At 42.2% G+C, this 23,400-nt stretch overlaps 1 protein-coding gene across 4 annotated transcripts in view; it reads left to right on the forward strand.

The window, feature by feature from the left end:
* Fhl1 (four and a half LIM domains 1) overlaps positions 1-20,637 on the forward strand; it is a 57,914-nt gene extending 37,277 nt beyond the window's left edge. Inside the window, exons 1-7 of one of the 4 annotated variants that reach the window (XM_077107663.1) lie at positions 7,710-7,933; positions 15,171-15,352; positions 16,227-16,401; positions 17,001-17,170; positions 17,674-17,860; positions 18,473-18,672; positions 19,071-20,637. In XM_077107663.1, coding sequence (XP_076963778.1) covers positions 7,912-7,933; positions 15,171-15,352; positions 16,227-16,401; positions 17,001-17,170; positions 17,674-17,860; positions 18,473-18,672; positions 19,071-19,154 — 1,020 coding nt within the window. In that variant the 5' untranslated portion in view covers positions 7,710-7,911 and the 3' untranslated portion in view covers positions 19,155-20,637. Of the gene's footprint in view, positions 1-7,709; positions 7,934-13,545; positions 13,618-15,170; positions 15,353-16,226; positions 16,402-17,000; positions 17,171-17,673; positions 17,861-18,472; positions 18,673-19,070 lie in introns of those variants that run through there. The other 3 variants (XM_077107664.1, XM_077107665.1, XM_077107666.1) reach the window with 3 other exon arrangements.
* The last annotated feature ends 2,763 nt before the right edge of the window (positions 20,638-23,400 follow it).

A 23,400-nucleotide genomic window follows, 5' to 3' on the forward strand; every position in this document is an offset into this window, starting at 1 on the left:
GTTATGCTGGAAAGCCAATTAACTCCAGCCAGGAAGGTTCTAATCCTCTCTTGTGCTACCTGGACCCTTTCTTGGTAGGAAGGCTCTTATGTACCTGCAAACTGGGCAGGTGACCTAGATTATTGGGCCTTTTCCTTGAGGAGCAAAAGAGCTTTGTTCTTCCCACGACCCCATTCTGTGTTCATAAACCCTTCTCTGCCCATGTTGCTTATACATCTTTCTGTGCTAGGCCAGAGGCCAATACCTCTAAGTCCCTAGGACTTTGAGGTTTGCTCTCTGCTATAGTTATTCCCATGGTCTTTACAGCTGGGCTCTTGGCCAACATCTTGAGCTCTTATCTCTTTTTAACATATCTCTTGTGAAATGGTAAACTTGAAGATAAATTGTACTTGCAGGAATCTGCTGCTCGGAACAGCTATATTTTTAGAGTGCAGTTGAATAAATAATAATATATAATGCTTGCTGTGTGCCAATCCTTGCAGTTACCCTACTACATAGCTTCAATTATCCCCATTTTACTGATGAGCAAATGGCGTAACAGAGAAGTTAGTTTGTGTATGTCATACAACCAGGAAGTGGACACTGTAGTACACTGTATTCTATTGAAACTCATATTAATCTTGGAAATTCCTTATTATTTATCTTAGAACTAACAATGCTAGTTGTTCAACCAATCTTATATATAATTGAACTTTGAATTTCTTTCACAGAAACTTTCAAAATAGTTCTGATCCAGCCTACATCAATTTTGTCTGAATAGAATAATCACTATCACTCTTTGTTTCATTTTCTGTACTTTACATAATCTGGTCTTATTATACTAAGTACATATGTCACATGTTCTGTTTATCACATTGCTTGAAAATGAACAAGAAGGGCTGAAATTGAGGTCAGTGTGATGCAATAAGCATGTATCCTTTGGTGGTTTCTGCCACTCTGGGTCTACCTGCAGACCCTCTTTTTTTGTGGTGCTGGCAGTTGAAACCAGAATTTTACCTGTGCTAGGCATGTGCTCTACCACTGTGTTACACCCCAGCCCTAAGATCCTCCTTTTTTGTGAAGCCAATTTGCTGGCTTTATATCCTCTCATTGCTACCTAACATAGTAAACATATTGCTTAGACTTTGAGATCCTTGAATTCACACACTCTTGTTCTTTAAATGTTAGCTGTTTTGGATAGACTCTTTGCTTCTTTGTTCAACCTAGACCTTGTCTCCCACAGCTCTATATCAGCAACTGTTTCCAAATTATCTCAGCAGTGTGTGGTCTCTTTGACTAGACTCTTGGTGTAGCACAAGAGAATCTATGCTGTTTCACTTGTAAGTCATATAACTATCCTTTAGTCTTGGAGTCTGTGATCCATATTACAGACTAGATGTTGTAATTACCAAAGTCAAGTGATCATGAACCTCATTTATCATAAACCACATTCCTAGGCTTTGCATTGTCGTGAGTAAAGGACCCCTTGGTGGAAGTAGCTTGACAGGGAGCAAGAAAGAGTACCTTTTGAGGGAACAGACACTCAGGTTCCAGACTTGGAGCTGCAGGTAACTCAGGGGGAAGTAAGTCATCTCCCCATCTTGGAGCTGCAGTTTTCCCATCTGCAAAATGAGAGAGTTGAACTAGATGGTATTGAAGATGATTTCTAGCTCTGTCATTATGCAATCTTTACAGAAGTGGAAACACCCATAGACCTGGTCCACTTCATTTCTAGGTCCTCCTAGAATCTCCACATTTGGAGGGACCTACTTACACTCTGTTTTGACCATGAACAGACTGACCAAGGGCATACAAGCTACGCTTCAGGGTAATAATGTCTTGGCAGACCACACATGCAGATCACTCTGCTACTGCCACATAGTTTTTACAAAATAGTGCCTGTCTTGGCACAACAGAAGAGTTCTTTCCATAGAAAGTTATTCTTGTGAGCTCTTTCAATATAGATCATTGTGGGCTACCACCTTCCTGAGTCCACCTCTAACTACTCCTAGGTGGAGTGTAGATTGAGGCATTGCTGAGACACTTACCAGGGCCCTTAGGAAAACTAGCATATGGAGGCCAAGTACCTTCTGTACTATAGTTATCCCTCCAGAAATCTAGATTGCTTTTAAGATGCTCTAGTGTCTTAACAAAATATGACTTCCTGAGTGACATCCAGATCACTGCTTGGTCTCTTTCCTTCTACTATGTACACTGTCCCACTTCGGGGTACGTTAAGTTCAGATGTTCTACTGAGCAAATCCCATACAACTACTTTGTGTTTCTTCAACCTTGACCTTGAATTCTAGGACTATCTTGTTTGGTGTTTGAAAACAGTGCATAGCACAGTAATATACTCAACATAGTCCTTTGGTAAGTGAAGACAGATTATATGTTAATAGTCTTAATATTTCACACTAAGAAGAAGGGTTCATGAAGTATTAGGGTTTCTTTCGAATCCCAAGCAGTCAGTTGTTAGTTATCAGCATTAAGAGTACAGGTATGGATGGTAGCTTATTTGACTTGCTCTTCTTTCCTGTTATGGATATTAATCATCTGGGTAAATTATAGAAGAGGGCCATGGAATGTTTAGCCCTCAAGCATCCATCAGAGGCTTGAAGTGTCCATAACAGGTGGGCTTGGTGAATGCCAGGACTTAGTATGATTGAAAGGGTGTTTTGAGTCATGGCACATGGCAACATGGAAATAAAACAGATATATCACAAGTGGTTGGTAGAAATAGACTTGAAGAGAATTTTAACACCTAAAATATGACAGAGATTTATCCCTACCAGCTTCTCAGTTTCATGAAATGTCCATTTCCCCTTGATGTGATATTTTATGTGTGTATTATATATTTCCTTCTAAAATTCTGATTTCTAGTTATTTTCTGGTTTTTCTTTATTTCTCTTTTAAGTGCCACCTTTGTTTTTTATATCTGAACTCATCATAGTGGCTTGCTCTGAAAATCATTTGTGTAGTGGTGTCCTGATAATGGTTTCTGATTAGAGGGCCATGAAAATATCTGTAGAATATTTCTACATCTTGATGAGGGTCTAAATGTAACATGGGAAGGGGCAGACTTTGGGAACAGGAGACATTTTAAACTGTTACTAATCATGGAATGACATTTTCAAAAATCAAATGACAGGAGCCATGGCATATCTTTCAATTCTTAATCCCTCAGTGAATATTATTTGGAAACCTTCTGAGCCTTGGTCAATTGTAGAATGAACAGGTCCTCAGTAGGGATAATTAGCATTTTAAAGGTGCCCTGCTGTTTACAGGGTCTTTTATTTCATGTATCTTATCTCATTTGTAATAGATCTTCCCCTTTTCATAGCCACCTTTGCTTTTGCTCTGAGATACAGAGGCCCTTTGGAGAGGCAAAATTATGGACTTTAATTTGCATCTTGCATGAAGAAAATCACCCCTTATGTAGTTTTGGGAGTGCTCCTTCATTTTGCTCTTTCATAGTTATGCTGGGGATGGTGACATTTAAGCAGTGACTTTGCAAAATTGGACTTGTGAATAGGAAAAAGTACTCTCCCCACCTTAAAGATTGACAGGAACCTGAGATGGCTGAAGCTGTACTTGACTTTTTCTGGCAAGAGTACATAGGACAAGAAATACTCTGGAGAGTTCAACATTGAATCACATCATATCATAGTACATGACTAGATGCTTTAATCTTGCAGTTGGAGTCACTCAGGAGAAATTGTTGGCAGAGGAACTATTAGCCTGACAAAATTATATTGAGAAAAAACTTGTAGCATATTAATTTATTAGTAGTAGACAAGAGGAGAAGAATAATGTAAAAAAAAATGTTGAGATGAAACCACTGATAAATCCACAAAGAATTCATTCCTTGTTATTCAGCCTCTTGCTTCTGGCCATGACTAATGACCAGTAATTGTCTGAATAAGTTTTCAACCATTTGAAAAAGTCTTTAATAAAAGGAAAATAAAGGAGAAGTGTGACCACAAGTCACACTGTGAAGGAGAAATTCGTGAGGTGTGCATGAGCCAAGTGGGTCACTGAATATGCAGCATTTGACTCTATGGTTGCACCACTTTGAACTTTGAAGTGTGATCCTCCCAGTGGTGCTTCTGAGGTAGAGGGTAGGATCCAATTGCAGTGTGGGAATCCCCACAAACTAGTCTTACTTTCTCTCTGCTTAACAACTGAATCTCATTAAAGGGGTTCACTATTGACATCGTAAAAGAACCTCATCATGGAGTCCAGAGTGCCACTCTGTCCCACACTGGCTCTGCCTCTCACATCCCCTATGATTCTCCTGCTTGCCAGAATCTCAATCTCCCAAGCTCGTTGGCTCCATCCCCTCCTTTGTGTCTACTCAGTCTTTTCAGTCCTGTCTCACAGTGTCCTTTCTATCTAGTCTTTTTTTTTTCCAGGCCCACAGCCAGTGTCATTCATGTAGCCCTTCCTTAATAAGTGTAATGCTCTTGTAGGCCCTTTCCCTGCCTCCAGACTCTTCCTGTGAGATCCACCCTTCTTTTAGCTGCTTGCATCACTCAGATCTCACCCTTTCCATGTACCACTTATAAAAAGCCCTCTGCTATGGCTTTCCCACCTCTCTCTCTACGGGTCCTACCACTTATCACATGCCCTGTCACCTCCCCACTTACAGGCTACATCCTGCTTCTTGATAAGCTCTGTGTTCTTCTCACACAATTGACCTCACCATACCTTTATCTTGGAATGGCCCCTCCCCATTATGTGCATGCTACAGTCTTAGCCATTCTTCAGGGACCACTCCAGTGCCATGATAACTATTCACCAAGTCTTTCTCACTTGAAAGAGATCATACCCAAAGATGGTATGATCTTTGTGATAAATCTCGATAATATGTTATATCTCCCCTGTAATACTCACCAAGCTCTGCCTTGAATGGAAGTCATTTGTATATTTATCTTAGCAACATTGAAAGTAAGGGATATGTAAAATGTCTTACATTACATAATAGGACATCTGCTCAGTGTTTATCATATACAATAAATGAATGGATGGAACAGTGTCACATACAGGTGGACCCCAAGATAGGGCATAATGCATCCATGGGTAGTTGGAATACAAAGATATGTAGATAAACTCTGATATGAATGATTCTCAGGATCACATACAAGACCAAGTTGGGGGCCAGGGGGTTGATGCCTAGCACCCCCTAAAAAAAGTCATCCTAATTTTGTTAGCCCAGGAGAGACTTGAAGACCTGAAATGTGGCCTTCAGACACTAACAAGATTAGTTCACTAGTGCAGGCAGCTACAGCAGCACTATACTAAGGCATTTGAAAGCAGCACAGTGATTATCAAGGATATTATTAAACATCACACTGTTAATGTGTAATAAGATCAGCTCAGACACCAGTAAAGCCAGTTGACTATTCAGGTATCTGCTAAATAACCATCAAGGTTTCTGAACCACAGGACAAAGCTACCAACTATTCTTACTGAGAAATTGATTTTTACATTACAAATGGCCTTTTTCTTTTTGGTTTTGTGAAAGGTCTAGTTTTGTGACCTGAGGACAGTAGGAGTAGGGAGTAATGTCCAAGCAGGCACGGGTCATGCTTCATAAAGTTTTTAGGAAGGCAGAGTTATCTGGTTGATGTGAACTTCAGCTGGAATAAATGTAGTTAGTTGTAGGATGGCACTCCCAGCTCAGTGGCTTGTCATATTTGAGTAGTTAGTGTTCAGAAAGTGGTGTTTTGTCTTTGTATTTTCTTATGTCTCAGGCAAAATAGATTCATATTTATCTGTGATTGCTTTTCAAAATGAATTGACCCCTAAAGGACTACTCTACTCACTATGACGATCTACCTCCTGATGAATAGCTTGAAACTAAAATTGACTTCCTAAAGGAAAGCATTTGTGGCACACTAAGCTTATTATTCACACCACTATAAGAGAAGCGCTTAAAAATACACTTACTCTACCTAAAAAAAAATATGCCTCCCTCATGGAAATCTAAAATTTTGATTTTGTAAATGTTAGTCACATAATAAAATAAGAGCATTTCCCCTCAGTGAAGAGTGTAAGTTCATTTTGTGGGCATGGTGTTGTTGCAACTGGCCAATTCCTCTGCCATAATTTAATCAGCCTGGATGAGTAAAAGGCTAGAAAAATGTGGAGGGGAGAGCATAGTTGCCACTTCCTATCTTTTCTTAGGTCTATTTTTTTTACCCTAACATGCAATGTATTTGCCTGAAACTGCAGGTGTTTATTGTTATGCCATTTTCCAGCTAACTAGGAGGTAATGACAATTTCAGCTATCTCCTAGAATAACTTTTCCTGGATTGCTTGAAGAGCATGAGAATTGGGAAACTCAATTCATTCATTTATCTGTGAAGCACTTACCTATTATGTGCTGTAGGAATGTGGAGACAAAACAAAGCACTATGTGAGCCCTCAGCCTGGTAGGGGAGCTTTTTGAATAGGGCCAAAGCAGTGACATATGCACTATTAGATAAGACACTGGATATAAAGGTACTCATCCCAGGGCTGGTCCCAGAATCAAAACTCATCTTGTTATCCTTGAAGTTTAGTAGCCACTTTAAGAATTCTTGGTAGCAGTTATGTTTTTGGAGGGTTACATGACACTTGTTGGCTTCTTTTGTTTGATTTTTCCAACAAATGGTTTTTGAAAGCCTCCTGGGAGCTGCACTGTGTTGTAGGTATTGGGGCCACAGCAATGAACACCACCACCAAGTCTCTGCCCTCTTAGAGCAGAGGGGCGAATCAGACAAGTGAGAGAGATCAGTGTGATGCCTACTGTGTTAGAAGGGGAAGACAGAGTTGCGGAAAATTATCGTGTGGACAAGAACTTGCAGAAGAAAGGGAAGGAGTATGTTGGCAGGGAGCGAAGTTGCAATTTGAACCTTAAGGGTGGTCACAGGAGACTCTGTTGACAGTGGCTTGGGGCAAAGACTTGTAGTGGTTGGAGGAGCAACCAGGAGATGTTCTGTACCAAGAAGGTGCAAGGAATAGTGAGAAGGCCAGTGAAGAGTGTACCAGTGCCAGGGGTCTGGGGATGAGGGCAGAGGAGTGGCTGGTAGGGGGTCCTGGAGGGACTTGGAGGCTTTTGCTAAAATTCCTGTCTGATTGGCCAGTCTCCAGCCAGTTGATGGTCTGTGGAGCCATTATAACATGTAAGGTTTCATGTCTTTATTTTCATTCATGCTTTTACATTTATAATCCAATGACAATAAAAAGCGAGAGATTTGAGTTGGTGGGACAGTCTTCTTTGTGTGTGTAGCAGGGATATGCATGTGCATCCCCATTCTGTTTTCTTCTATCTCACGTTGGGGAGATAGGGTGGCTAGAATTGTTTCTTCGGCTATCTGCTGATCTCTGGTACATACCAAGGAGGACATAGAGTTAAGCATTTATAATACCCTTAATCTCTATAGTCGTAGTGTCTAATCCTCTTTAATTACACTTGTAACAAAAGTCTATCACTTAGTTACTTTTATCATTAACAGCACAAAAATGCATTATTTATAGGGCCAAATGCAAGCTCTTGAGGCATATAAAGTAGATTAATAAGGTTGGCTCAGCGTTAAGCTATGTCAGAGCTGAGTCCAAATTTTATTCCGGTACGGGGATGACTTTCTATGTGGCCTCTCTGGCTCTGGAGCTAATTTGGATGCTGAGTCGCCCCACAGGTATTTATATGTAGCGTTTGGTATTTTTACTGGGTCCTATTCTTCTCCCTTGGATCACCTAAAATGGTTAAGAATTTTCTAGTGGGATTAAGGTTGTGATCTCTGAGGAGGGGTGGGACATCTGCTCTTGGTTATTTTTGTGAGCCGCTTCCCCTTAAATGTATGTTCGCAAATGAGCCACAGTCCTATCAGCTGGGATTGAGGGAAGACTGATCTAGGTGCTGCTGCTGAACTTGGTCTTTAAGCCATGGCTTCTCATAGACACTCAGGTAAAAACCTCATGTTCTTTCTTTTCTCTTGAGCACAATTTTGTTAGGGCAATGAACTCATTATTTGCCTAAAAGATAACTTTCAATTAAAAGATTTTAATCTTATTGAAATAGTACACAAATCATAGTTTTTATCTGTTTTGTGCTTGCCTTCTCATACTGTTTCAAAGACAAAAGATTATTACTCAAATAGAATTGGCCATTTGAGTGACATTTAAAAATATAAGTGATGATATTTTACATTTTTCAGGATGTCTTATGAAACTATAAGAGATTATGAGAAAAGAGGGGAGACTGGTTATTTAGTATTTAGTTATTTATAATATATAACTCTTCATCTTGACTGTGTTTGAAATATAACTTAAAGTGTTGGAAAAAGATAAAATGAACATGGAGAAGAAGGAGGGATATTTGTAACTACAAAAGTCAATAGTGACTTACCATATCTTCCCTTTTTCAGAACAAAACTTTTAAAAAAAATTAAATATTTTTTTAGTTGTAGATGGACACAATACATTTATTTTATTTACTTTGTTTATGTGGTGCTGAGGTGCCTCACATGTGCTAGGTGAGTGCTGTACCACTGAGCCACAACCCCAGCCCTAAATAATATTTTTAATGTTCCTAAAGAAATAACTACAGATTCTTCTGATATGACAAATATGTTATTAGTTTTTCTTTTTTTGAAAAAAAGGTCGAAGTTTTGGGTCCCTTAGTCTATGATGACCACACAACTCATCCTCTTGTTTTGTAACCTGGCATTATGAAAGCCCTTTGCCACAAGCAAGAAACCCATGGAATAGGGGCTAAAGGACAGAAGCCCAGTTTTGTGAAGTTAGCCTGCTCCCTGTGTCTCTCCCCCAAAGCCAGGAATGTGGCAGTTGTTCTTGTTGCCCTCTGCCCTGGAGCTGGTGAAGTAAGACAGTTGGGAAGAAAACAAGCACTTTGTCCTGTCTCCCAGCTTTCAGGTTAAGGGCCAAAGTAATTATTGTGGTAATGTTTGGGGAAAATTATTTTTGAAAACTTGTAAATGTCTGTCAATATTTCAACAATGGTAATCCTTTTGGTTTTTAAAGCATATATGCTGCAATGGAATTCATTACTTTAATTAATGAGAATGCAATATCTTCTTTGTCTCTAAGTGTTCAGAAGGTGTTTGGTATTTCCCCCAATCCCTAGAAACTGTTTTAAAAACATGGTACTGCATGCCCAAGAATGTGGTTATTGACCAACATTTTCATTCTCTGGGTGTAGACAGATTGGGCAGCTGTCCCCGTTGTTATGATGAACCTTGAATGCACATTAACTGTAGAGTGACTTTCCATTTTATTTACTAATTAAGTGACAGATAGGAAAATAAGTTTAAAAGGTGAAATATTTATGGCATGCCCAATCTTGGGTTTTAAATTACACTAAATCATGTTATTTTTGGTTATCTGAATCTGGGGTCTGTCCTTCTAAAAATCTTTTAGAAGATTTTTAAAATCAATAAATAGCATTTTATATTTCATTAGGTTCATTGTTCCATGAATGCAGAGAATAACTAGGTCCATGAAAGGAAGATAAGTCCTCACAGAAGGAAAAATAGTGTTACACTGAAATGTGCTTCAGATGGACAAAAATAGAGGTTCAGATCATTGGATCAGAATTTATTGTGAGCAAATCCACAAGAGAACATTTCAAGGACCCTGAACACTGCAAAATAATGTAGATTGATTTTTTTTTTACCCTTTGGCATTTGAAATCAAGGCCAGAATGGGGTCTGGAAAGGGAAATAAGATTATTGGCCATATTATATAGTCATTAGGTCCCTTTACCAGTCTCTGACCAGTGGGCTGTTCATACCCACTAGTCCTTTCTCAGAGAAGGGCTGGAAAATGATAGAGTGGGGTGAGAGGGGAGCAATCAAACTGGATTGTCCTCTTAAAATCAATGAAAAATGGTAGTCAAAAGATTTGGTTGAGGGTGAACTGAGCGTTTTGTACTTTTAATGACCACCAAATGACTGTCTACAACTGGGTAAACTAAAAACACATGTTCTATTGCTGCCAGGTTGTGATCGATTTTTTCTTATATGAAAGATGGGATATACTGCAAGTAGTATGTACAACATTAAGATAAACCTCATATATTGACAAAATGGTACTAAGGTAGAATCTGGCCTGTTGCAAGCCCAGTGGCACATAACTTTTAATTTAATGATCTATATCCAACCCTCCTGACACCAGATACAATCTAAAATGGTGTTCTCTAGGTATCGGTAACCCAAAGGGGATTTTTTTTTCTAAATGCAGTATAGTAATAATATAGAATCACCCTGTACATGTTGTTTTTAAGGGAAAAATACTTTCTGATTTTTCTGTGAGAGTCTATGAAAGATCACTTTTCAGCCATGACTCACGAGCTCCAGCTCCTTGTAGCTATTTGGGTATTTATTCCCAAATGTTTGATGACACCTCCAGGTGCATTAGCATGTCTGTGACAACAAATGTCCTATTCATCAGCTGAGGCTCCTTCCATTTGTCAAATGTTCTCTGGAAGCCAACATTTATTTATACATGGAGTCACTGTTGTGCTGGTATGTTGGACTTAGCCATCAACAGACCAGAAATAACCTGAATTTTTTTCCATTTGTGTTGTTGTTCATTGTTGATACTGTACATTATAGCACTCAGGGAAAGGAATGGTTAGAAAAACACTACCTAGTCATAATACTCACTTTTTCCTTCAATATTCTTATTTTGAGCCACTTGGGCAAGAAGAAAAAAAATGAATGTTAGCAAGAAACACCTGGGAAAAAACATATAAAAGACAGACTGGAGCTTTTCTAATGAGAGGTTTATAGTAAAAAAAAAAAACCCAAATTTGCAATATTATATTACTCATATACATACATGATTAATTAAATTGAAAGCTTAAACTTTATTGCAATATTAAGGTTTGTGTAGACACCTTTTACATGTTGGATGTAGATAACAAATTTTTTCTCTTCAGGAAAAAATTTTAAAGTGAAGAATGATGTGTCTTTTGAAAGCAGAAGGATAAAAAGAAAGCCTGCCATTTTTGGAATTGGTATCTAAAATTTGATCACCTAGCCACATTTCTAACTGCCTTCTAAAAAGTTAAAAGGCTTCACATTTCACGTATGTAGAAATTGCTAAGGGGATAAAAGTTATTCCCTAGGGAAATAAGAATTTGTCAATTGAATAAGAATAAATAGAGCCCTAAAGAAAAGCTGAAATGTAATCATAGTATTTCTTTCTTCTCTGAGCATGTCTAATAAAGGCTAAAGGGGGGAGTGCAGACTTTTCTCTCTTTATGAAGATAAAGCTGAACTGTGTCCCAGACACTGATGGTGCCCACCACTTGGGATAGTCTGTCCTTTGGGAACTTTTCTGTCAGCATTGTCACTTATCAGCTGGGTCTTAGAGTTGTGGACCCCTTTGAAGATAATTCCTAGCAAAACATTTTGATCTTGTACACATTATCCCCTCCTTTATTGGAAAGTTTTAGTGTGGTAACTATCCTGCCAGTAGGAATAGCTAGTACTCCAGATACACCCTAAACTCGTTGTGTGAGGGTTTGAAATAATTTCATACCAAATGATCAAAAAGAAATGCATGAGGTAAGCTAATTCGTGTTTCCCAAAGTTCTACTTAAGATTTCTTTTAAAAACAAAAAGTACTAAAGTTCATGAATTTGACATAGACATTGGTAACATACTTTAGGTATTTCTAGGCCTCTTACTTATTAGGCAATAAAGCCAACATTCCTAGAAGTACCTGTTTTATCTTGATTAATAAATGTTTCCACACACATAAAAATGACTTAAGACAATTGTCAAAATGAATTCTAAATTATGCTCTTGGAAATCTTTATGTCTATCTGGATACAGAGTTTGGTGGGAATATCAAGTGACCCTGGGTTTCTTATTTTTTCCCATTGGTGCATTATAACTATACATAATATTAAGATTCATTATGCCATATGACCCTAAATTTCTCACACTTGGAGAACAGCCAGGATTCAAAATGCCAACAAATGAAGCTCCTCTTATTGGTACCATTAACTTGAGATTGACTCGTTTATTGTTACTTTTGATTGGTTTAAGACCCTGTTATATAGGAATAATACTGTGCTTCCTTGACTGATGTTTTCAACACACTTTTGTACTTCCTTGTTCATTGGTGAGCCATGGATTATTTCATCATTGGGGTGCCTAGAAACTGAGTGAGTTGTGTTCTAAAACTATGAAAGTAAGCACTGAAGACCTTGGCACTGGGAATAATACAGAAAGCATTTGCTTTTAAAGTGAGAAAGGCTTGGCAGTTATATCTTTGGTGTTGTGACTCCTATTGCAGTTTTCCTTCTCGTGAAAACTTCTAGATAACTCTAAATGAAATTCTTTGTTTTTTAGCATTTTTTTCTTTTTTTTAAAGATTTTTTTATATACCTTTATTTTATTCATTTATTTTTATGTGGTGCTGAGGATCGAACCCAGGGTCTTGCATGTACAAGGCGAGCACTCAACCGCTGAGCCACAACCCCAGCACCTAGCATTTCTTTTTCTATTGTATGATGCTGATACTTATACCATAAAGCTAGGATTCTGAAATTACCAAAAGGTAGGACTCCCCTTAAGTGGGGTTGTGCATGGTACCTTAATGTAGAAATGTTTGGAATCCAATTTCTGTTTTGATAGACATTAAAAGAGTCTAAAATGAGCAGGTTCAAAGTTGTATTCTTAATAGAGGCCTCAGTAAGGGAGCAAGAGGGACTTTCAGATATAGTCCAAGAAGATAGTCTCTGAAAGGCGAGCCCAGTCATGCTTCCTAGCCGTGTAGGAAGCCATTGCTGGCTAATCTTACAAAATCTGATTTTCTGCCAAATGGCACCTAGGAGCCACTGATAATTTAATTTCTTGGCATTTACTCATACTGGAGATTTATTTGGTCTCACTAGTCAGCTTCTTAACAAGAAAGCAAATCTTTGTTGAGAGCACAGTTTCAATGTGGCAAAGGGAAGACAAAAATCTCACGACATGGGAAAGACCAATGAGAGTGGATGAGGGAGAGTGATTTTTCCACATGCTGTCACAGTGACAGGTACTTTTGTCTCTAGGCATGGAGCCACAGACAGTTGAACAGCTGTCTTACATAAACAATGCATAGTTCAAGGAGATTGGCCCTGGTTTCACTGTGTGTGTACATTTTGTTTCTAACCCAGTCACACAAGGGAACATCTCCATATTCCTTTTAGGGAAATATGTAAGTAAGAACCATTCTCTTGTCTTCCTTGTCTTTTCACTGTGACACACCTGTCCAAGCAACTGTCCTTACACAAGAATGTCACTCATTTACTTCGCATGCCAGCTCTCTGGAGATGGGGGGGGCCTGGATGTATGTCCCTATGAGGCAGAAGGTGTTGTGTGTGTTCAGTGACCCAGTTTCCCTTGTTTGAAGGTTGGCTGCAGAGACTTACTGGGGTCTGAGTGAGAGTTCAACAGCCTGGACCCAGGCTGGTTCCCAGACACAGGGTGTGGTTTCCTTAGCTCACTCTCTGCTGTTTGGTTGCCACTGGCAACAGGATCCAAACAACTTGGACATGTGGTTGTATAAAAAAAAAACCTGGGAATGGAACCCAAAGTGGGAGTCTGGGGCCATTCAGTTGATGGGAGAGCTGCGGTGAGTAGCAGGAAACTGCTCATTTATTTTCCCTCCTTTCTCTCTAAATTATACTTGGGATGCTTGATAACCATGTATGTGGATAGTTTGAAATAAAATACTCTGAGTTCTAGTATTCCTTGCATAGATTAGATAATTGCTCTCGATTTACTTGTACAGATTTCTTTTTTCAGAAGGAGAGGAAAAATTAGCATATGTGTAAAGAAATTGAGAGCTAAATAGAAACTTATAATTTGGTACTTTACCGGGCACAAGATTCCTTAGAAAATGACTTGCCAAAGGGGCCACAAAAGGCCTTGGAAGTGCTTAGGATTGTTTTGGCCTGTTGTCTAGGGCTACGGCTGGCCATGGCAGGGCTGGGGGAATAAGTGGAGACTGTTCATGAGAAGGGACTTCTGAGATTCTTGGAATAATCAGCTAAAACCTTTGTAAAAAGTCATTTTTTCCACATTGTATTTTAAACTTGCAGTGTTTTAAACAGCAATTGTCCCAATTGGTGAATATACTTTAGTGAATATACTGATTCTCACTTGCTTGACCCAAAGGGGATTTGATTTTGGTATGTCACAAAACCACATATCACTATGACAAAAGTATTCAGTTGTGAAACATGCTGGTGCCTGTCAAGAATGCCATTTTGATAAATACTTTCTGGCCCTATTGCTCAGGCCTCAAAAGTCAGTAAACTGTCAGGGGTAAAAGTTTTAGGGATCTATTCAGGGACTACAAACATTTCTGCCAGATTTCAAGTAAATTAAAATGAATTCTTGAGGAACTTCTATACCTAGTATGGTACAGAGTTAGCAGTTAAGTTTTGTTCACGACAAATAGAATTGGACAGATAGGAAGATAGTAAGACCTGCAGAGAATACTTTTTTCTACCTAGAAAGTGATGGGAAAAGGGGCAACAGCTGGCAGGGAGACTTCTGTCTTGTAATATGGTAACCAGGGCAGTCCTTGGAGCATAGGGCCTGGCCCCCGTCTCCTCCTGTGGACTGGGCTGCCAGTGTGGGCATCTCCCCCAAGAAGCTGCTGTGTGCACATAGTATGCCTGCTGCTCTTTTTTGTGTGAAACTGTTTCTTCCTCCTCTTTGCTCCATCACACTCCTCAATCTCTCAGATTCACTGCTCACTATGACCTCATCTTCCAAAATCCCTGTGTGGTAATCCCAGCCAGCAGAAGCTCTGATCCCCTTATCCTCCTCAATTTCCTATGAGACTCAGCATAATGGTATGTCCCAGCAGGGATTTCTGCCATCTCCCTAGGGAGTTGCTGGCCCTTGGCCTCTGGCACTCAGGGGAGTTCCACTCAGAGCACTTTCTTCTTGGGAATCATAGTGAAATATCTGCTGCCTTGGCACCAGATGGCCAGTCAGTCTCCAGTGGAAGCCGGGCTCCGGTTCCCAGAGGAAGCTGGGCCTTGGTCCCCAGATCCCACGGACTCAGAGGGTTTTATTGGTCACACAGTAGTGCACAGATGTTTCTAGGACCCTCTTCTGTAGAGTGCCCTAGCTCTTCCATTGGTCATTTGTTCTTCTGGCTTGCCTCCACAGGTCCCTCCAGCTATAGGGTGGGCACTATGGCTGAGAAGTTCGACTGCCACTACTGCAGGGACCCCTTGCAGGGGAAGAAGTACGTGGAGAAGGATGGCCACAACTGCTGCCTGAAGTGTTTTGACAAGTTCTGCGCCAACACCTGTGTGGAATGCCGCAAGCCCATTGGTGCCGACTCCAAGGTAATGATCATCCCCATGTGTGAGCAGGACAGATTGGGCTTTGGAGTGTACTTTTCCTGCAGCTGTGACAATAGCTTTCTTTGTGAGTTCTCATCAGGGTAGCCATCTTCAGACCTTGAGATGGCCTCGCCAGTCCCTGAGACTGTTTCTGGTGTCCTGAGATGTTTAAAATGTGCCTTGGACTAGAGGGATGCCAAGGCCCTTGCTAGCTCTTTTGGTTGTATAGGTTGAGTCTCCCTTATCTGAAATGCTTGGGAGCAGAAGCGTTTCAGAGTTTAGATATTTTTTGGATTTTAGAATATTTACATACCCATGTTTATATACCCATGATGAGTATCTTGGGGATGGGACCCAAGTCTAGATACAAAATTTCATATACATCCTGCATACATAACCTGAAGGTAATTTTATACAAATTTTTAAATAATTGTGTACATGCAGCTTACTGTATGCATTGCAGAGGAAGGGGCTCTGAAGATCTTTTTTCCCCTTGGGTCACTAAATAAACTGTGCCGTGTGCCTGGGTTTTGACTCCCCCCGGCAAATGAGGTCAGGAGTGGAATTTTCCACTTGTGGCATCGTGTTATCTCTCAAAAAGTTTCAGATTTTGGAGCATTTTGAATTTCAGATTCTGTGATTAGGACTGCTCAACCTGCACCCTCTATATTTCAAGAAATGTGAGTTTTTCATCCTCACCTCAGTGTTTCTCTTGCTATTGATACGAATACTTACCCCAGGGCATCCCCAAGGCATAGGGGACTGCAGCATCTCAGTAGTCACAGTCAGTCCTGGGGAAAGTGGCCTTGTTAGGAGGTTGCTTCCATTGCCCCTGACATCCCTCACAGTGGCCTGCCCCACTCTGCTTTGTTTCTAGGAGGTGCACTACAAGAACCGCTACTGGCACGACACCTGCTTCCGGTGTGCCAAATGCCTTCACCCCTTGGCCAATGAGACCTTTGTGTCCAAGGAGAGCAAGATCTTTTGCAACAAGTGTGTCACTCGGGAGGACTCCCCCAAGTGCAAAGGGTGCTTCAAGGCCATTGTGGCAGGTACTATCTCTCTCCCACCCTGGGCTGCCAGGGAGGAGGCCCTGAGGGCAGTCGTGATTCGGGCTTACTTGTCACGGTGGGGCTAACGTTGCTGTGAGCTGCTTTGAGATTTTAGCATATATATGTACACATATACATACACGTATATATGCGTACACATATATGCTCGCACACACGCACACACTCGGAGACTAAAGAACACTGGCAAGAACAGCTTGTGGCAAGACAATGAAGTGAAAAGTATGTAGCGCTTTCTCATTTGGGTGTAGTAAGTGATCAAAGCATGTTTCTTTCTGGGGTGTAATTCTGGATGTGGCAGCCCCCTGTTGAACCTCTAAGTCCATGTAGGGGGTAGAGGCGGGAGACTGGGCATTCAGGCATCTCATCCTAAATTAATACTGCTGGGGTCCCTACTCATGACAAAATCCTGGGTTGGCACAACTGCAAGTAGCACACCAATAGGCTAGTTGGAGGCGTGAGGCCAGTGACTGCAGGGCCTGCATCCCCTCACCTCTGTAGGGCCCAGAGGAGGGGAGATGAGTGGATGCAGCCCCCTGCAGTGCCTGTCAGTGGGGCTATCCGGTTGCTTCTCCCTGCAGGAGACCAGAATGTGGAGTACAAGGGAACCGTCTGGCACAAGGACTGCTTCACTTGCAGCAGCTGCAAGCAAGTCATCGGGACTGGAAGCTTCTTCCCTAAAGGGGAAGACTTCTACTGCGTGACTTGCCATGAGACCAAGTTTGCCAAGCACTGCGTCAAGTGCAAGAAGGTATGTCGTCAAGGGAATTCTGCACTGACCTTTGTTTCTAGAAGTGTTTCACAGTTTGCGAGCACTTGGACACACACTATCCCATTCCATCCTCACGACAGCCCTGTGACGTAGGAATTATTATGCCCATTTTGCAGATGAGGAGACTGTGGGATGGGATGAGAAAATAGTGCCATGACCAAGTCAGGCTCCCCGTGTGTGCACTCACTGTGGTGGTGTGGCACGGCGGCTGGCACTGTGCTCTGAGCCAGGGAAGCCCTGGCTCCAGAGGCCTGCTTTTGCTGCTTAATTGTTGTGGAATCTCACAGAGGGGCTTGCCTTCTCTGGGCCTTGGTGTCTTCATCTGTAAATTGGGGATAATAATAGCACCTGCCTCCCATGGCTGTTGTGGAGATTGAAGGAGATTATGTATACCAAAGCGCCCAGCACAGTGCCTGGCATGTTGTAGTCATTCAACAAAATGGTTGTTGAATCTGAATCCGGTGCTACACCCCCTGGTCTAGGCCATCACAACTGGAGGAATCACTTACCAGGATCAGCCCTGGCATGCCGAGTGCTTTGTGTGTGTTACCTGCTCTAAGAAGCTGGCTGGGCAGCGTTTCACCGCTGTGGAGGACCAGTATTACTGCGTGGATTGCTACAAGAACTTTGTGGCCAAGAAGTGTGCTGGATGCAAGAACCCCATCACTGGTAGGCTAAAGAGTCCTTGCTAAGTCTGCCAGGCTAGGTTTTACGCATGGTAACCATCTCTCATTTTCCTATGTCGTCGGTTTCATCCGCAAAGGCCCCAAAGAATGCCCTTCTGCCCCTGCCACTGTGCTCCCAAAGGTCCCACAATAGTTTGGATTCTCCCCCAGGTCAGGTTAGCATTTGCAATACAGAACACTTCCTGAATACTGCTGAATAGTCAACCACGCCAGGAGTTCACAAGCCTGAGACCTTGGGGGGCGGGGTGGGGGGGTGCGGAGGGGGGAGGCACTGCACAGGGGGGTTGGGGGGAGAGGGAAAGGGAGGGATGCTGGTGGGGATGGGTTTGGGGGAGGGGGAGGGCCAGGGAGGCTGGAGTGATAACCTGGGATGGGGACACCCCATAGTTGAAGGCTAGCGCAGAGGTACCTGCTGGCAGGGTTTATTTTTTTATTTTTTTATTATTTTTTTGCGATCAGAAGCAAAGCTAATCACTTCATTCCTCATCTCGCGGCCGCGATCCACGTGCCCCGGGCCCTTTCCCCTGCCTCCAATTATCCCATCTCCCGGGGGAGCCTTGAAATGTACATTTGAGAAGACTTTTGCCATCCTCAGGGAAAAGGACTGTGTCAAGAGTGAGCCACCCAGTCTCTAAAGCTAGGAAGCCCCCAGTGTGCCACGGGAAACGCTTGCCTCTCACCCTGTTTCCCAGCGCCAACCTCCGGGGCAGGCATCCGGGTGGAGAGAGGACTTGTCCCTCGTGGGTGGTGGTTCTTTATAGAAAAAATCGAAGCTTAGCAGCTCCTCGAGGCCCGGTAAGTGCACACCCCACAAACAGCCCAAGTTTGCCTCCTGGTGGCCACTTTGATGCCATGGCCCTGACCTAAATCAAAAGAAACTGATTATGCTGGGAGGTCCGGTGCGGTGCGCGTCACAGGGCGATAGCAGTGGCATGGGAATGTGGGTTCTTTAAATCAGGAAAGCCTTTGGCTGAGCTCCGGCATTTTCTCAGGTCCTTGAGAGCCGTAGCAGGGTTGCAGCGGCGTGGGGCCAGTGCGCGGTGGAGTGGTGGGGGGCTGGGAGCAGGCCAGACACTGACTCTGCGTGCTTGTCGGCTCTGTGAATGGGGCAAGTCATCATTTTATCTCTGAACCGCAGCTTCCTCACCTGTATTCATTCAGCTGTCTCTCTGTTTTCTTTTGTTTTTCCACAGGGTTTGGTAAAGGCTCCAGTGTGGTGGCCTATGAAGGACAATCCTGGCACGACTACTGCTTCCACTGCAAAAAATGCTCCGTGAATCTTGCCAACAAGCGCTTTGTTTTTCATGGGGAGCAAGTGTATTGCCCTGACTGTGCCAAAAAGTTGTAAATCGACAGGGGCCCCTGTCCTGTAAAATGGAATTTGCATCATGTTCTTTGTGTCCTTGCCCTCTCTGCCCAACACCATCTGTAGGGGAAGAGTGGCCTTTCACCTCTTTAAAGTTGCTCCTTCTGTCTTTTCTCCCATTTTACAGTATTTGTCACATAAGGGCACACAGTGATCATGTTAGAATTTAGCAAAAAAGCAACCTTGCAGCAAAGCTCATTATTCTATGGCTGCAATGAAAAAACAAAACAAAAAAAAAAAAAAAACAAAACAAAAAAAACACAAAAACTTAGATAGATTGACTCTTCTGCATGTTTATCATAGAGCAGAAAAGTGCTAACCATTTAGCTCCTTCGTGATGTAAGCAAGAAGCATACGTGATAAAGCCCCCACTGAGTTATCTTTTGTGGCTCAGCTGGGACCCACCATGTAGTGACATGATATGCAAGAGTTGCAGCGGCTGCTCCAACTCACTGCTCACTCTATTCTTTGAGCAAAAAAAGAACTTGCTGGAATGCATGGTGTAACTTTTTCATCAAAATTCTGACTTCTGTTCTTTTGTGCTTTCACTTGACTAACAAGAATTTCCAGAAAATTAACATTTGAACTTAATGGTAATTCTCACCTGACCTTTCCCCATACTAACATTGGATTTCCTGGTGTGGCATGTTTTCTGAGTGTTCCTACTTTAAAACATGGAACATACAGGTGATTTGGGAAGTGTAAACAGACCTGAGAAAACGAGCCTGTTTCAGAGCAACAGTGTCACAGCGAGTACTTATGGAAGCTTATCAAAACTAACCCTGTTGTCCTTTTTATATTTTTAATTAATGATATTTTTGTTTTAATGAATAGTAAAATAGTTTATTGGTTTGGAAACTTGCATGACAATATTTGAGCCCCCTCAGACATACTTGCAGTTTTGAGAGTCATCCTACAAAAGTGACTATAAAACTATAGAGGGGTAGCTGAGCAGGCGCCAGGGCTGTCATCAGTGTGGTTGTGACATTTCAAAACCGTGACAAGTTGAATTCCTTGTAACATAGTAGTTGTCTGCTCTTTGTCCGTGTGTTCAAGAGGACTGCAAAGTCCCTTCTCTTGTGATTACTAAGACTTTTCCTTAAGAGTTTAGCTGGATCTCTGGGGGAGTGGGGAGGCCACCGTCCTTACCAGCGAAACCAGATTTCCACCTCCTGCTTCCCTGAAATGCAGGATCACCTACTTACTGTATTCTTCATTATTATATTACATAGTATAATGAGACAATATCAAAAGTAAAATGTAATGACAATACACATTAACATTCTTGTAGAAGTGGTTATAGAAGCCAATGCCTCATTTCTACATTTTGTCATTAGATATTATCATCTAACGTTTCAGTGTATCCTTACAGAAATAAAGCAGCATAGAAAGAACTTGCCTCCTGTCTTTCAATTCTGCGCAGAGGAAGCACTATAACCTGATAGTACTAAACTGTAAATCCAAGTAACTTCTTCTGAGAGATTTTCCTCAGCTCAGTGCAATTACTCTGAACATAAAGATTATAAACAAGCCTATAATGCCACTTTGATCTAGTTAAAAAATAAAACCTAGTGACCATTCTGACCCCAAAATAGCATGCCCCAGGTTTGCATCTCTTAAAAAGGATGAGTTGATTCTATTTGGCCAGGGTGGTGTGAGTGGGGTGGGGAGGCAATCCCAGATGAGGCATGTCACTGAGAAGTAATCATGGTCCCTGATTGTTTCAGAAGGATCTTTCTTCCTCTTGGCTCCTTTCCTCTTGGGCCCTCTGGAGGCCATGATCCATGCTGAGCACTACTGTAGCCCAACTGCATAGTCTCTGCCATCTACTTTAATGAGACCCAGTTTCCTCTATGAGGTTTGGGCCCATGTCTCTTGTTAGGACTGAGGGGCTAGAAGAAGTGTGGGCAGAGGAAGAGGCTGGTCCAGCATACAGCTCCCCAGTTGCTATAGCTTTCAGATCACCACACACTGACATAAGTGGTTCACACATCCCACCCATACCCTTGTGGTGGGTTCTGTATAGTTCAGGAGTCCCAGGGCATCAGAAAGCTACTGTGCCTGCCTTCTGGCATGGAAGGGTCTAACAGGCCCTAAGGGCATCTCCTCATTGCACTTCAGCTAACAGGCAGGGTTGGAGGGATGAGAGGGTGTTAGGTTTTGATGGACTCCATGGCTAGGGCAGAATCCCTTAGTAGCTAACATTTACTATCTCAGAAGAGGATAGAAACCTGTCAAAAACACTGGGGTTTTTATTTTGTTTTTTGGTGCTAGAGATTGAACATGGGCCTTGTATGACCATGAACGTTTTTAAGAACATGGAACATCCCCTTGTGTTTCTCTAGATCAAAAACCTTTAAACCAACAGAGAGTCTGTCCAGTCTTCTGGGGACCCCAGGGAGCAGGGGTGGTGGATTAGGGAGTGGAGAGCAGCTGTTCTCTCTGCTTCTCAAGGGAGCAGGTTCTTGAAACTACAGCAAGGAAAAAAAAAAAAAACAAAGGAGATGGGCCTGGGACAGACAAGCCACTCCCTTACCTGAATACTTGGAACCTGGCTTATGCCCTTTTCCCCAGGAGAGCCCATGACAGCACCCCAGTGATCTCCACTTCTGCAAGGTCCACCTGGGCCAGGCGATGGGCCTTTCCACACCCAAGCTCACCCTCCTTTACCCAGAACTCCTGTCCTTCTGGAAACTGGCACTCACCTTGCTGGTTCCTTGGCCTCTATAGTCTGCTCATTGCTCTAAACTCCTCTGTTTTCCTACCCTTACTTCCCCTCCAAATCTGTCCTAGATTGCTCCCAGCACTTCAATCATTCTTTTCTTGCCTCCATTCTGTTACCTTCACCCCCAGTCCACAAAACCTGAATTAGTGGCCTGAGTTCTACTGAGGAACAGCCACATTGCCTAACATTCCTAATACAGCCACTCCACTACTTGGTCACATTCCCAACAGATTGCCCCCACCACCTTCTTCACCTAAGACATGGAGGCCTATTAAGTGTCTGCCTTCAGCAATTGCTCAGCACTTAGTACTTAAACATCTTCAGAAGCAAATACTTCATACATTTTGGATCTGCTCCTCCAGCCCATGCTAGGCCCATGGTTTCCATTTTCTAGATGAGAAAATGGAGGTTCAGATGGGTTGAGAAGCTTGCCTGACAAGCCACACCCTCTAGTTTATCAATGGTGACACTGCATTGTCATAAAAAGGAATGCATCACAATAAGGAAACTACCATGCACTATGCTCAATACTTTAGAAGGCAATTGTGTGTGTTGAAAAAGCAACAACTGTAAGGCTCAGGAGGAATGAGGGTGAATTTCTACTTACCACATTGTCAATAAAGAGGCATTTTCATCCTCGAAGCGGATCAGAATCTCAAAACAGGCCAACTATGGCTAATAGGATGGTGTCGGGAGCCAGGCTGCCTGTTCAAACCTTGGCTGCTCTGCCATCTCTTAGCGATGAGACCTTTGGCAGTTCCCTAACCTCTCTGAGCTTGTTTTTTTTTCACCTTTAAAATGAGACTCCTACTTTGCCAAATCACATGCAGATGACATGATTATGAATGCTTAATGAGTGGGGTGACTGGCATCCAGTAAATGTAATCAATGTTAGCAAAAATTTTCTCCCCAGCACCAAAGACACTGCTCTGGTGTCTCTGACTTACCCTGTAAGCCAAAAGACAATTTTACTCCCATAGCAGTATGGGGGTATCTTCAGAGTTGGAGAGACTTAAATTCAAATACAGCTCTTCCTCTTTCTAGTTGTGCAACCTGGAAGAAATGCCAACCTGTATAAATGGCAATGTTCTGTAAGTAAAAATGAATACCACACCTCATAGGGTTTTGTGAGGATTTAAAATGATGTCTCTAAAGATCTGGCATATGGTACATGGAGAGCTGACCACCATTATACCACAGAATTGGAGAAGTAGAGGAGCAGCTAGGTCCCATCTGGAAACACTAACTGGACTGCTGGGAAGGGAGATGTTCTGCTTAAACAAACCAGGCCAGGGGAGGGGCACTACAAGTAACAACAGGGAATTGACCCCTGATAAGATTAAGTGATGGACAGTTTGCCTTCCACCTCTGGCTCCTTAGTAACTCCTGTTTCATATCTCCTGATGTTCTGGCCCCGACCAGAATGAGTGGC

This window comes from Callospermophilus lateralis, chromosome X (assembly GCF_048772815.1).
Source record: "Callospermophilus lateralis isolate mCalLat2 chromosome X, mCalLat2.hap1, whole genome shotgun sequence".
Lineage (NCBI taxonomy): Eukaryota > Metazoa > Chordata > Mammalia > Rodentia > Sciuridae > Callospermophilus > Callospermophilus lateralis.